The 15,287-nt window shown below is 42.5% G+C and overlaps 1 protein-coding gene across 10 annotated transcripts in view; it reads left to right on the top strand.

The window, feature by feature from the left end:
* The window catches only part of LOC144599462 (transcription factor Dp-2-like), a 176,236-nt gene extending 161,287 nt beyond the window's left edge, over positions 1-14,949 (top strand). For all 10 annotated transcript variants that reach the window (XM_078410409.1, XM_078410406.1, XM_078410402.1 and 7 more), the window contains 2 exons: positions 12,361-12,457; positions 12,772-14,949. In XM_078410409.1, coding sequence (XP_078266535.1) covers positions 12,361-12,457; positions 12,772-12,967 — 293 coding nt within the window. In that variant the 3' untranslated portion in view covers positions 12,968-14,949. The remainder of the gene's footprint in view (positions 1-12,360; positions 12,458-12,771) is intronic.
* Positions 14,950-15,287: the final 338 nt, after the last annotated feature.

Raw genomic sequence — 15,287 nt, 5'->3', positions numbered from 1 at the left:
CACCAAAAATATTTGAATTCGGGCACAAACTGTACCAATTCCCCTCCACACTGTCATTTAGCCAGGTGAGATCACACGTATCAGAGAGTCATGCAGCATTGGCTGGGTGATGTAGGTTAATTGGCTGGGTAAATGTAAATGTAAAAATTGTCCCTAGTGGGTGTAGGATAGTGTTAATGTACGGGGATCACTGGGCGGCACGGACTTGGAGGGCCGAAAAGGCCTGTTTCCGGCTGTATGTATATGATATGATATGATATGATAACAGATGTTGCTCCTCACAATCCACCTTGCTTACTGAGGTTTCGTGATCTTTCCCTATTTTCCGATGTCGGGGGAGTCCAGAACCAGGGGCCACAGTTTAAGAATAAGGGGTAGGCCATTTAGAACGAGATGAGGATGATCTTTTTCACACAGAGAGTCATGAATTTGTGGAATTCTCTGCCTCAGAAGGCAGTGGAGGCCGATACACTGGATGCATTCAAAAGAGAGTTTGATAGAGCTCGTGGGGCTAGCGGAATCAAGAGATATGGGGAGAAGGCAGGAACGGGGTGCTGATTGTGAATGATCAGCCATGATCACATTGAATGGCGGTGCTGGCTCGAAGGGCTGAATGGCCTACTCCTACACCTATTGTCTCTGTATCTATGTATTTCCTTGTTCGCTAGCGCTAGAAAAATGCCTTGGAATCTTTTACTATGTTAAATGCACGCAATTGCAGGTTTCTTAGATGGAAATTAAAATCCCCCTTTTATCTCATCCTCAGGGTTTAGTGTTTATAAATAAAATTACAGAAAGGGGGAATCTTTCCAACACATATAGATTATTACCGACCTCCCAATCTGCCCAGCAGATACTGTTGTTGAACAGTCACCAATAAATAGTTCATCATAGGACAAAATTGCACATCCCTGTTGTGAATGTATTTTTCACTAATGGAAGAATGAACTTTTCAATCGGAATCTTCATTATGAAACAGATACTGGAATTGCTTAAATCGCTTCTTGAAGTGTAATCTCTCCTTCTGATTGCAAAAAAATGTAGTAATCCTATAAACAGCAGATAGTGTAAATAAATGTTGTAATAGGTAAGTAAAATCTAAAATGAAACCTGCTTGTCATGTGGTATTAGGGTGCCTAATTGACCTTCCTTTAGTAATTGATTAGGCCAGCCTCCTCGAAAATGTCCTTTTTGTAAATCTAACACCCACATATAGTCTTGTATAACATTCCCTGTTCATACAGGAAGTTGCGGCTTAATTTGTCTTTTCCAATGGCCCAGATTTTGCTAACACACTGTCATTAGAAAATAATAGAATAATTTCAGGACTGCTGATCTGCATTTGAGCGATTTAATCAAGAAATTGTTATGTTGAACCACTGTCTCACTTATTGGCTCTTCATTCAAATACATTGAATAAGTACAGTTATGCTACATAGCCATTAGATAGCCACAAATCCTGCCAAACAAAATGTTACTCCAGTCCCACTAATATAATGGTTCTTATCTACCCCTGAAATGGTCCAGCAAGGCTTTCAGTCAGAACATTAACATTGCCAGGATCACCTATATATGTCTGTAAATAATTATTTCAGAAGTAGATGCCAAACAACAAAGTTGCACGGTTGGTGACCTGCTGCCTCACAGCGCCAGAGATTTAGGTTTCTGAATCTGAATCTGAATTGATCGAAAATCATTTGCCACGCAGCCACAACAGTACAGAGTAAAAGACACAAGACACACAATTTTAACACACACATCCATCACAGTGACTCCTCCAAATACCCCCTCACTGTGATGGAAGGCAAGAACATTTCTTCTCTCTTCCCCCATGCTTCTCCCACGGACAGATAGTTCGACTTCTGCCGAGGCGATCCTGACCTCAGGTGCTGCCTATGGGGAGTTTGCACATTCCTCCTGTGACTGCCTGGGTTTCCTCTGGGTGCTCCGGCTTCCTCCCATGTCCCAAAGATGTACGGGTTTATAGGTTTCATTACCCCTAGCATGTAGGGAATGGATGAGAAAGTGGGATAGCATGGAACTAATGTGAATGGGTGATCGATGGTGGGCCGAAGGACCTGTTTGTATGCTGTATCAGTCAATCAATTCTCTGTGCAGATTAACTTTCACCTGTGAAGTCTCATTCTTTCACATTTTAATTACATTTAGATTTAAAAATAACTTATTGAAATTGCTGCCCTCACTCTTAATCCTGCACGACTTTAACTCTCTCTTTGTGTTCATGCTTATTTTCTTTTCCCCAGTTCTGAGGAAGAGTCTTTGCCCTGGAACGTTAACTCTGTTTCTCTTTGTACAGATGCTGACTGGTCTGCTGAATGTTTCCAACATTTCCTTTTATTACTGAATTATTGATTATTGCAAAATCCAGGCAAAAATGACTGTTGTTTGTCTCCTCGGTTGTTTCAAATGGAGACAACTCTAAATGATAAACTGATATGAGTGGCTCATAGAGAATGAATCCGGACATTATGAGATCCAAGAGAAAAAATTAATTGTTGCAATGAAAACAAAATCTTACATCATTTTAGTGGTTCAAAATCCTCTGCAACCAACAAAATTATTTTTAGTCTGCATTTGCTTTTGTTGTGAAATATGTTTGTAGTAACAAGCTTACATGAACTGCAGTTGAATAATGCACAGATAATCAAGGTTGATCAAGATATATTGTCCAAAATACTAGAGGAATATTAGACTCGTGATCTTAAGCAATGCTCTTCATTTGTAGCACTGGTGCAGCTAATAGAACCACTGCCTCACAATGCTAGACATTCTTGATTAGTACGGATGTCCGGGGTTATGGGAAGAAGGCCGGAGAATGGGGTTGAAAGGGAAAGATTGATCAGCCATGATTGAATGGCGGAGTAGACTTGATGGGCTGAATGGCCTATTTCTACTCCTAGAACTTGTGAGCCTATTACCCCAGTTCAATTTTGGCCTCGAGTTCTTCCTAAGAACACGGGTCTCCTCCCACATACCTTAGATGTGCGAGTTGGTGGGCTATATGGTCACTTTAAATTGTTTAGTTTAGATAGAGCGTAGAAACAGACCCTTCAACCCACTGAGTCCACAGTGACCATCGGTCACCTGTTCACACTAGTTCTATGTTATCCCACTTTCACATCCTACACATTAGGGGTAGAAATTTACAGAAGCCAATTAACCTACAAACCTGCACATCTTTATAAAGTGTGAGGAAACCGGAGCACCTGGAGGAAACCCACGCTGTCACAGGGAGAACGAACAAACTGCACAGACAGCACCCGTAGTCTCTATCTTTGTGAGGCAGCAGCACCACCACACCGCCCTTTGCGTGCTGGGTCTCTGAAAAGTATTACTTTGCTTATCGGTGGGAATTTCTAGTAACCTTGAGTTCCGTACAACAAATTGCCCAAATTGGAAAATAGCATTTTAAGAAAATCTAATAATTGAACAGCTATTAAAGTTATTATTCTCACTTTCCCTAAAAGGACAGAAACCGAAGATACTGCGGAAATAAATTTTGTTAGGACACTCGGCTTCAATAGGTATATTCCTTTACCAGATCCGGTCACTGTTTGTGTGAATGCTCTTTTTAAACTAGTCTGGCTTATCAGTGCACTGTGGCAATTATTTTCACTTGAATTCCGATGGCATCCTGTTTATTGCCTTTTGAACTGGCTTGCAATTTGTCTGATTAACCCCTCCCTAACCCGACACCCTTTCCCTAATGGGCTACTGCTGAAACACAGTATTCCTGATTTATGTGTTTCGGCTGGTGAGAGGATGCGTAATTATCTTTACCGTTCTTATGCACCACCCTTCACAGTTAGATTATATTGTAAACATTGCATTTTTTCAACTCAAATTTAATTTTTTTTTGGAGGGTAGCAGTTAATGAGTCCCTGAGAATGTAATTACAAGCAAGTTAAAGGAAATACTAGGAAATTCAAAGGTTTGTTGAAAACCCCTTTGTTCCATTAAGGTAGGGGGTCGTGAAAGAGAGAATATTTAGTTCCAGCAGCTCTACTGGTTGTCATAGCAACACTTACTAACCCATTCCCAATTGACATTCAGAGAACATTCTTTCAGGTTCTGTTCTTTTCTGAATTTATTATCATTTACACGGTGCCGTCTGCAAGCTAATGGATTCCGTTTTTTGCTTAGTGTTTTTGTATGGACAAATTCATGAAGCTGTTTTAAAAGATCTGTGAAAGAGAAACAGCATAACCACAGAAAAGATAAATGTTTTAGGGCGAGTTGATGGGCCATTCATATCTGGCGTTAATATGAAAGGCTTTCTGCATTTTGTTATCAAGACTGCAGGTTAATTAGGATTTGGAATAGTTTGCAAGAAACTGAGCAAGATCTGTTACAAGGGTAAAACCATCAGATATCAGCTTAATATGACAGAACTGTTTCCCATAGAAACAGCTGAATCGAGTGGAAAGGCTAGTGTTCTGAATTCATCCCTTTTATGATGAGGGGTTGATTCGGAGCATGCCGCCGCCGTTGTCTAAATCATTCAGCTGCCTGTATGCAAAGTGACGGAACAGTATTCATCACAGATTTTTCCAGTGTTGCCATTGAGCCCATCGGGTAGTCAGCCTTTGAAAAGATCTGCTTAACCAACTCCATCCCTCACTTGTCCTCTCTAGATCTTTCCTCCATTCCTTTTTAAAATTATTGTTAAATCCTCTCATGCCTCCCCCTTTATGTATTGTACAGAAACCACTTTGTTTTAAAAGTCTCTTCAGAAGCCACCCCCACCAAATTAAATGTTCTTTCTCATCTTGTCCCCAAATTCTTTGGCAAAGAAAATAAATATGATTATTGACAATCTGAAATTTAAAAAAGATGCTGCTGCAAATACTCAGAAGGTCAGGCAGCATCTGCAAAGATAGAAATAGAGTTTATGTTTCAGATAGATCCCATTAGGATTTGAAATGCCAAATTTTACCCCCTCTCCATAGATGTGGCCTGATCTGCAACTATTTCCAGCACTCTCCTTTTACCCTAGATTGCTCGGTTCCCTTTACATCAAAAAATCCAATGCTTTCTTTCTTGGATACCACTCTTTGGTGTTTAAAATTTAGAAGATTTACAATCCTCTAAGTAAATAGTTTCCTTCCCTCATTCCTAACGGACCAATCATTTATCAAGACAGAGGACGCAGCTTAGTTATCTCCCCTTAAACCCTTTTTGAAAACGCAAAATACTTCTAGAGCATAGAATATAGAGAAGTACAGCACAGGAACATGACTTCAACATGGTACCAAATTAAAATTAATTTCAACTGTCTGCATATGGTGCCCATTCATATATCTGTGTAAATGCCTCTTAAACATTGCTCTTGTATCTGCCTTACCACGTCCCTTGGCAGTTCGATCCAGACACCTTCCATTTTCTGTGTCGCCTCTCAAATCTGCTTTACATTTCCCCCTCTTTTAAAGCTGTGTCCTCTAACATTTGAATTTTCCTTCCTGGGAAAAAGACTCTGACCAACTACCCTATCTGTGCCTCACATCATTTTATATTGTTCGATCAGCCCATCTCTAAGCCCCTGATGCTCCAGAGAAAACAATCCAAGTTTTTTCCCAGTCTTGTGTTATAGCTAATTTACTCCATTCCAGGCAACATCCTGATAAATTGCTTTTGTATCCGCTCCGAAGCTTCCACATTCTTCCTATAGTGTAGTGACCAGAACTGAACCCAATACTCTAAATGTGATCTAACCCAGGGCCGTCTTTACAGCATTATGGGCCCCGGGCAAAGCAGTGTATTGGGGCCCCTACGACCCCCCCATTCTCTCTCCCCCAGACCAACTGTTACTCTCCGCCACCCCCCTTTCCCCAGCACCCCCATTTCCACCACTCTCTCTTCCCCCCCACCACCAACCCCCACCCTTGCTGTCCCCCTCCCCAGTCCCACTCTGCCTCCTCCCACCCCCACTCTCTCCTCCTCCCACCCTCCCCGTCGCCCCCACCGTTACTCTCCCCCACCCCCCTTTCCCTACCAGCCCCCCCCTGTCGTGCCGGCGAAAAGCACTTAGCGATGGACTTAGGGTGCTACATTGTTGCGAAAAGCACTTACAGATCGCTGTGAGAAGCACTTAGGGATGGAAAAGCAAAACACTTAGGGAGCTAATTGTTGCGAAACAGATCGCTGTGAGAAGCACTTAGGGATGGAAAATGTTGCGAAAAAAACACTTAGGGACCGAAAATGTTGCGGAAAAAGTAGTATTTATTTATTGCAAGTCACTTAACATACACAGATCAGCATGGGGCCCCTATGCTCGTGGGGCCCCGGGCAAGTGCCCATCAGGCCCATGCGTTAAGACGGCCCTGGTCTAACCAATGTTTTACACAGCTGTAACATGACCTTCCCAACTCTTATTTTCAATGCCCCAATTGAAAAAAAAAGTTGCTGCACATCTCCCGTTAAATTTTGCCCCTCTCATCTTAAAGCTATGCCCTTTTGTACTTGATTTTTCCATCCTGGGTAAGGTTTCCAGCTGTCTACCTATCTGTGCCTCTCATAATGTTATATACTTCTATCAGGACTTTCTGCAACCTCCGGCATTCCAGAGAAAACAATCCAAGCATGTCCAGCCTCTCCCTGTAGCTAATACCCTAATTTAGGCATCATTCTGGTCAACCTCCCCTCCAACCTTTCCAAAGCCTCCATACCTTTCTGTAATGGGACGAGCAGAACTGCTTGCGATTCTCCAAATGTGGCCTAACCAAACTCCGATAAAGTTGCACCATCTATATACTAAAACTCCCTTTTGTTTGTTTGTTTGTTCCTGAACTACAGCCAAAACGGTACACGATAGCGCGACAATTTTAGGCCCACCTTACTCACTGTCGTCCCTTTGGTGCTAATGGAAGAAGTTTCATTGAAATCGGTGTTATATTTTAAAAGTTATTCACATTTTAAAGTTTAAATCTACTAGGGAGGGATGGGGGGAGGGAGGATAAGGGGGGTTGAGGGGGATGGAGTGAGGGGAGGGGAAGGGAGAGGGGAGGGAAGGGAGAGGGGAGGGGAGGGGGGGAAGAGGGGGGGAGGGTGCTGCACCAATGCAGGAGGTTTGGGCCCAATGGGTCCACTTGGGCTAGTAACTTCCTAATTCTTAAACACAATTCTCTGACCTAAAAAAGCAACCATACCGAATACCTGTCACTCCATCTAAGATAGACACATAAAGCTGGAGTCCACAAATCTGGAGAAAAGGAATAGGTATGAACAATGACTTCTCTAACTTCAGATAGCCCTTGCTTTCTCTCTCCATCCCTCTTCCGAGTTTTCCCACTAGTCTTACTGTCTCCGACTACATCCTATCTTTGTTCCGCCCCCTCCCCTGACATCAGTGTGAAGAAGGGTCTCTACCCAAAACATCACCCATTCCTTCTCTCCAGAGAAGCTGCCTGACCCATTGAGTTACTCCAGCATTTGTGCCTACCTGTAAAGAGATCTCCTTTTCTGTTAAATCCCAGAGATAAACAGGGTCTTCCTCATCTCTCCTCATATCACACTCTAACACACACACTCTAACACACATACATACACACACATTCATTCTAACACACACTCTCGCGCACACCCGCTAACACACACCCACTCGCGCACACCGCCCACTAACACATGCACATTCTCGCGCACACACACTTTAACACACACAAATGCCAAAATACCCATTATTACCTATAGCATTCAGCATCAGCTATGTGAAAATGGTGTGTGTTGCAAGTTGATATTAAAAAACTCAAGTTATAGTTGACACAGAATTGCTGACAAAGCAAGGCTTCACCTTGTGTGATGGTTTTATTTCTGATGAGTGAGTCAATGTTTACGTGTAGCGATGATTCACCAGTCTGAGGGCACTTGCTGGAGGTTGCGGTTCAATTGTTCACCGCAGGACATGAGTGGAAATCGGAGTGAATCATCGCTGCTGATTGTCTTGTTCTGTAGAGCTATCATAGTGTTGCCATAAGTGGCTAGTGAAATTATTGGCTCATGTTTTTTCACGCAACTGTTTATATAATAAAGTAAGTGATAGGTTAGTATTGACAGGGCATTAGGAGCAGGTAGCCGAGTTTCTTGTCATATACTCGAGCACGGTGTGCAGGTACAATGAAAACCTTACTTGCAGCATCATCACAAGTACAAAGACAACACCGAAAACTGTAAATTAGATAGACATTCCACACAAATTCCACAAGGCAGTACAAAAACAAAGACTGCAAAACAACACGACAATGGGTAAACAAGGTCACGCTAGTACAGCGGTGGTCTGAAGCAGGGTACCGACTCGAAATGTCACCTATCCATGGGTCCAAAGAAGGGTCCTGACCCGAAACATCACCTATCCATGGGTCTGTAGAAGGGTCACCTATCCATGCTCTCCAGGATGCTGACTGGCCCGATGAATGATGCCAGCATTTTGTGTCTTTCCATGGTAGTGCAGTAGGTGGTCTGTTGTGTTCCATTGCCGACATAGAATTAGGGTTGTGCAGGTTGTTTCAAACCTGATGGGTGTAGAAAGCCTGATGGGTGTAGAAAGCCTGATGGGTGTAGAAAGGTAGCTGTTCCTGAACCTGGAGGTGTGTGTCTTCAGACTTCCTGTCCAACAGTAGCAGCAAGAAGATGGGTTTACCCCGATGGTGGGGATAGAATCAGTGCTTGGTGTAGATGCTTTTACTGGTGGGGAGGGCTGAGCCCACCACTGTACATCCTCTTGCATTCCTTACAGCTCAGTGTCTCAGCAATTGCATTATGGATATATTTGCCAAAATATCTTCAACGTCTAGCTTAATTGATAACTGGGTATATTTGTGTCGGAAACTTAAGTGTTCTGTTAAAAAGAGTTGAATTGCATTTTTATATTGTAAATTGCATTTGTATTCATGAAATACTGCAATTTTGAAGAAAGAGACCTGCTTTCTTTCATTATAGTTTAGATTTTTTCCCCGTAATTTATAGGCAAATTGCTGTTTCTATTGAAGACTGATTTGAGCTCTCCAGATTGGGAGTATCATATAGTTGTGTTTCTTCTCACTGTTTTCCCACCCACTTTCCTCAGTAAATGCGCAAGGAGAGAGGCAGGTCTGGTGGGCTTATCCCAAATTCTGGCAGTAATACTCTAACTTAGCTTGTGAACTAGCTGGTCACTAGTCACTCTGGCCCTGGTCACTCCATTCATCTTGCACTGTTGCTGAATTACCCAGACCAAGAATGTGGCCAATTCAACTCAATGAAAGATGCACCAAGCAATGTTTTTCTCAGCTGCTTTTAATTTATATAGTGCATGGTAACAATCAAATGTGAGTTCTTGCCAAAGGAAAACGTATATTATATTATATTACAAGAGGCAAACATATGTTTTTGTTTATTTCCTTTGGCTATCTGCAAATTGATAGGGAGTTTGATATTGCAATTCATGTTGCATTATTTTTTAAAGATCAAGAATCTAACTTGTGAAATCTAAAACATCTCAGATACGTTTTACCTTGTAAGTTTAAGCATGTGGGCAATTAGAGCCTTGTTTGCATTAAGAATCCAAGAGGAGAGCTCAATGCGCCCCTGAATCCAGGCGGAATAAGGCAGGCATTTTTGTTTAGAGGATGCTTTTAGAGTTATACAGCGTGGAGATGTGCCACTCAGGCCACTACTACCCTGCTTGCGACTGCGGATATCCAGACCAGACCATCCCACACATCGTGACTGACTGCTCACTGAGGCTTTTCCCTGGTGGCATCAAGGCCATCCACCCAGGAACTGATGCTGCCCTGGCCTGGATGTCTACCCTTGACCTACAACTTTAGGCTGTGTACGCCATACGCAAGAAGAAGACTACCATGCTGATGAATGCGCACCCACCCATCTGCCAGCCTTCTATGCTTGGACGATGAGAGCTTCTCTATACATTTGATAAATGTTGCCAGTGCCTCTGCTCCCACCACTCTCTCGGGCTTAGTTTAGTTTAGGGATACAGCGCAGAAACAGGTCCTTCAGTCCACCGGGTCCGCGCCAACCAGCGATCCCCGTACATTAGCACTATCCAGCATGCTAGGGCCAATTTTTAATTCTTATCGAAGCCAATTAACCTACAAACCTGTACGTCTTTGGAATGTGGGAGGAACCGGAATTCCCAGAGAAAACCTACGCGGTCACGGGGTGAACGTATAAACTCCGTACAGACAGTACTCATAGTCAGGATCGAACCCGGGTTTCTGGTGCTGTAAGGTGACAACTCTAATGCTGCACCACCGTGCTGCCCTAAAGATTGTGTTCGCCATGTATTCCTGGTGCCAACCATACTCTGGATTTAAAAAAGTCACCGTCCCCTCTAAATGTCTTGCCCCGTACCCTAAATCCATGTCCTCTAGTTTTATCTCTCTCCTATAGTGGCAAATGTTTCCTGTAGTCCTGCAGTCTACACTGCTCATGATTATGTACATTCCCGATCTAAAAGGTAGCCTGTCCATTACCTCCACAAATGCTGCATAACCCACTGATTTACTCGAGCACTTTTGCTCAGATTCCAGCATTTGCAGTTCCTTGTGCCTCCCTCTTAACCTCTTCTGCTCCAAGGGAAACAGAACGAGATTCTCCCGTAACTAAAAGCCTCCATACCAGACAACATCCTGATATTTTTCCTTTGCATCCTCTCCAGCTCTATCACATCTTGCCTCTAAAGTGGTGACCAGAATTGTAGGCATTACTCCAGTTGAGGTCTGACCAATGTTTCATAAAGTTGGAACATAGTCTCCCTGCTTTTGTATGACTAATGAAGGCCAATATATGCTGTCTTAACCTTTACTTGAGCTGCCACCTTCAAGGATCTTTGGAAACTGTACACCAAGGCTCTGCTGTTTCTCGTTGCTCCCTCGGATTCTGCCATTCATGGTACAATCTAGCCTCATTACCACTTCCAAAACCATCTACCATTTCTCAGCCCATTTCACCTACACATCAGTATCACCTGTTGGCGTAAGACTACACTCCACACTATCAACTCCACCAATCGTCATGTCATCTGCAAACTTACTACAAACAGCAAGGGTCCAAATACTGTTCCTTGTGGGACACTACTAGTTACAGGCATCCAATGACAAAAGCAACCCTCTGCCACCACCCTCTGTCTCCTGTTGTCAAGCTAATTTTGGATTCGATTTACCAACTTGTCTGGGATCCTGTGGGGCTTAACATTTTGAATCAGTCTTCCATGTTGGATGTTGTCAAACCCTTAATGAAATCCATGTATACCACATCTACAGTACTGCCTCCATCAATACACTTTGTTACCTCTTAAAAAAATCCAATCATATTGGTTATCTCTGATTAATCCCCACCTTTCCAGATGATCATTGATTATTGGGAAGTTTTGCAATAACTTCCCTACTATTCATGTTGGGTTCACAGCTCTGTAATCACCAGGCTTTTCCCTGCTGTCCTTGAAAAGGGGTCCTTTAATCACCTGGCACCTCACTTGTGATCAACAAGGATTTAAAGATCTGAACAAGAACAACTCTTCTTGCCTCCCATAGTAGCCTGTGATAAATCGCATCTGGCCGTGGTAATTTATCCACCTTTAAGGCATTCAGTATTTATGGAAACACACTAGAATTTCATCTTCTCATCCGTTGAATCCTCCAACTCCAAACTCTGTTTCCTTTGTGAATACCGATGAAAGGTATTCATACAGGGCCTCACTTATCCCTTCTGGCTTCATGCACAGATTGCTCTTGTTGTCTATAATGGATCCTATTCTTTACTTGCTAACTCTTGCCCCATCCCTTCCAAAAATGCAGGCAGGTGGGATTGGCATAGATGGGCCGGCATGGGCAAGTTGGGTCGAAGGGTTTGTTTCCGTCCTGTATGGTTCCATGACTGTACAGATGGGAAGAGCTGCTTCGGCAAGCAGACAGAGCAGCTTCGCCAATGTCTACTCATTGCTGACCACTCAGGTGCGGGGATGAGTGATAAGGTTTGGCTTTCCCAATTACCTCCATGCCCTGAAAATCAATAACAAAAAGAAAATCTGACCCTCAACTAACACAAATGTAAAAGTAGACGATCTCTGGTATTTCATCTCATTGCTGTTTATGGGTGTTGTTCAGTTTACATTGCACAGGTCACTGCATTTTCGTAGCCCCTGACACAATTAAAGGCTCTTTGTGAATCCAAACTATTCCTTCCATCAGCCGATCATGGTGGAAGGAAATGAAAGACTGTGAAGTTCAGCTTGTATTGATTGATCTTGTGATGGTGTTGCAGTGTGGGCATTGATGCACTCATCCATGCAGCTCTCTGCATTTTTCTTGCTGTACAAGTGTGACTTAACTGTTCTCTTTCCGATAGAAATGGCGGAAAGATCATCCTGTGCAAACAGTGAAGTGCCTTCAGATCTAATGCAGACTGCCTCCGTCTTAACAACTGGCTCCATTTCACAGTCAAGGTGAGCAGATTATTACGAGATTTGCATTTGAATATTGCACACTTCCAAAATTACTTGCAACGTTTTTGTTGAACAATTAGAAATTACTGGTTAACCCATTAATCTCTCTCATAATTTCAATAAATCTTTTCAAACTCCTGGCTTTCAGCATTTGCAAATCCACCTGTCCTCATTAATACTCCTGTTGCGTAGTTTGTTAAAATGGTATGAGAGAGCTTCCAGTGAACAATATTCAACTTGTGAAACTGGCAAACGGCAGAAATGTATTATTGCAGTGCTACCTGAGTGTTTAGTTTTTCATTTTTATCCAACAGCATAAACCCTGGGTTTTCATTGGATGTAGAAGTTGCCTTAGCAACAGGACAGTTTCTTGCACCAGAGAGTCACCACTCCAGCAGTCTTGCCTCAAACTTTGAATCACGAGGTGAAACACCGTGCTCCTTCAACGATGATGACGAGGAGGATGATGACGATGAAGATGACTGCTCTTCACTTGTTGAAGGAGAGTAAGGAAACGCTGACATACTTCTCGAGCTGCCCGTGCGTGCTTTTAACGGAGCTGTACTGTGCTATGTTCCACCATCCGCTCTTGTCAACTTTGCGGCTGACCCTTGCAGACTATAAACTGAGGGAGTGAAAAATAAACAGCAATTCTGTGTGAATGTACAGAACCCTGTGATGCAGCCTCGAGTTTGTTGCTACACATTATCACAACCAGTTAAACATGATCCAAAGCTGATTGGCTGGCACAGTTGTAATAGCTGCTATCTTTTTTATGTTCTAGTTTGTTTTAACTTCCAATTTTGCCCTTTACTGTTTCTACCTTTTGGAAAACTGTGAGGTAGACAACCCAGTTGTTTCAGTGTTGGTGTTATATCTGTATCTTGTGCTCGTGTGGGTGATGTTTGGATTTGGGGTATGTTGAGGTGAAACAAATTGCGTTAGTGACGTCTCAGTTTTTACGTGCTGAGGCTAATGGCATGATTGGAACCCACTCAGCTTTTGGGTTCCTGGTAAGGATGCCCTTTGAGCAAGTACTGCCACTTCCTCTCAACCATCACGGGTCTACGTAGTTCTAAAGCAAGGGCCTCATGTTGATCGAAGCTAATGTACGGCATCTATTTGGAACAACATTTTCTTTCCAAAAGAGTATAAAGTAATTTCAATTTTGTAGTCTTAAATTCACTTTGTGAATGAGTTTTGTTTTTGATTGTTGAGCAATAAATCAAAAAGCATTCCTTATCAATGACATCCATGCAGGAACCGAGGAGAACAAGTCCAAGAAGCTGGTCAAATGAACCGAATAAATGATCTGATCAGTGGTTAAAAAGCTACAGTTCTGCTCTTCCAGTGGCGTTGCCGACTTATCTGACGAGTAGTATCTCCATAGCGTTTAGAAAGTGCCAAGATTCAGTCCCTAGAGTTAGCTGATCTTCAGCTCACTGCATCTGAATTCAAGGGACAATTGGTCAGGCTGATCGTTATCCAATATTTTCCATTCAAACGAACCTGTTCGGAGATCGGGTGAGATTAGACTCAGCCCAGAAGGAGCGCAGTCAAATAATTTTACCAACATTCTGTTAATGGGGATTACCAGTGAATTGTGATGCCCATGTGGAAGAATCAGGGAATGACTGGCTCCCACAGAGCTGTGGCCGAGCAAGGAAACATGCAGGAAGAAGGGAAAGGATAACAAATAGTCAAATAAATCACTTTATTACTGACCTCCAGCTTTTGGACATTGTCTTTGAAAAAGATAATATGATGGCAAAAGCCGGTATCTTTCTCGGACATAGTTTTTATTCTTTTAGTTAGCCTCTAACTTCCTCTCATAGGAGAATAGTATCAGATAAAACGTAGACTCTGTCTGATGCCCCAGATAGGATCGTTCATGCACCAACCAATCTCTCCTCTCTGTCATCTGCAGATGTAAACCTTTATGAACTCATTGAGATTGAAATTGTTCATGGACAGTTGTGAAAAACAGGCATCAGCTTGCCAGCAGTCCATTTGAGCAGCCATGCCATTTGCAATGTCATTCACTTCACTTAAGGTGAGGGCTATGATGGGATGCCAGTTTGTGTCTTGTCTGTTTACCACCAACATCCAGGACCAATTTCAAACCAATTGTGTTTTTTTGTAAATAATTAGCCATGTTCTTAATTTTTCATTCACGTTTTATATCCACTTTGTAGAAATATGTTCACTATGTGTGTGTGTGTGTGTATATATATATTATATATATGTATATATATATTATATATATATATATATCTATAATAAAAATAAATCTGTTTTGCTGCAAGTGGCATGTTAAGGTATACCTTTTAGTATGGTTAAAAACAAGGACATCATTGCTGACTGTGCTGATGAACATACCTGCATGGCCTCTAAGTGATGGTGCATCTACCTGCTTCCTGATTTATCAGGGCAGAATATTTCCACAATAAACTAAAAAAAATGTATTGTAGAACATGGAATAAAATAATTTAAAGACAATCAAATGACTGACTTTCTTTACATGTGTCCTGGGTGTTTAAATGCAGTAGATTTTGAATGGATGTGAACATTCAGGTGGTCTCATTGCAGGAAATGTGTGGAGGCTTTGGAGAGGGTGCAGAGGAGGTTTACCAGAATGCTGCCTGGATCGCTGGCTTTCAGACGCAGGGAGAGGTTGGATTGACTTGGATTGTTTTCCCCAGAATGTTGGACATTGAGGGGAGACTTGATAGATGTGTATAAAATTATGAGAGGCATAGACAGGATAGACAGTCAGAACCTTTTTTGCCAGGGTGGAAAAGGCCAACATTAGGGGGCATAGGTGTAAGGT

This window comes from Rhinoraja longicauda, chromosome 13 (genome assembly GCF_053455715.1).
Source record: "Rhinoraja longicauda isolate Sanriku21f chromosome 13, sRhiLon1.1, whole genome shotgun sequence".
NCBI lineage: Eukaryota > Metazoa > Chordata > Chondrichthyes > Rajiformes > Arhynchobatidae > Rhinoraja > Rhinoraja longicauda.
The sequence above is the reverse complement of the archived record's forward strand: the minus strand, read 5'-3'. Positions and strand labels throughout refer to the sequence as shown.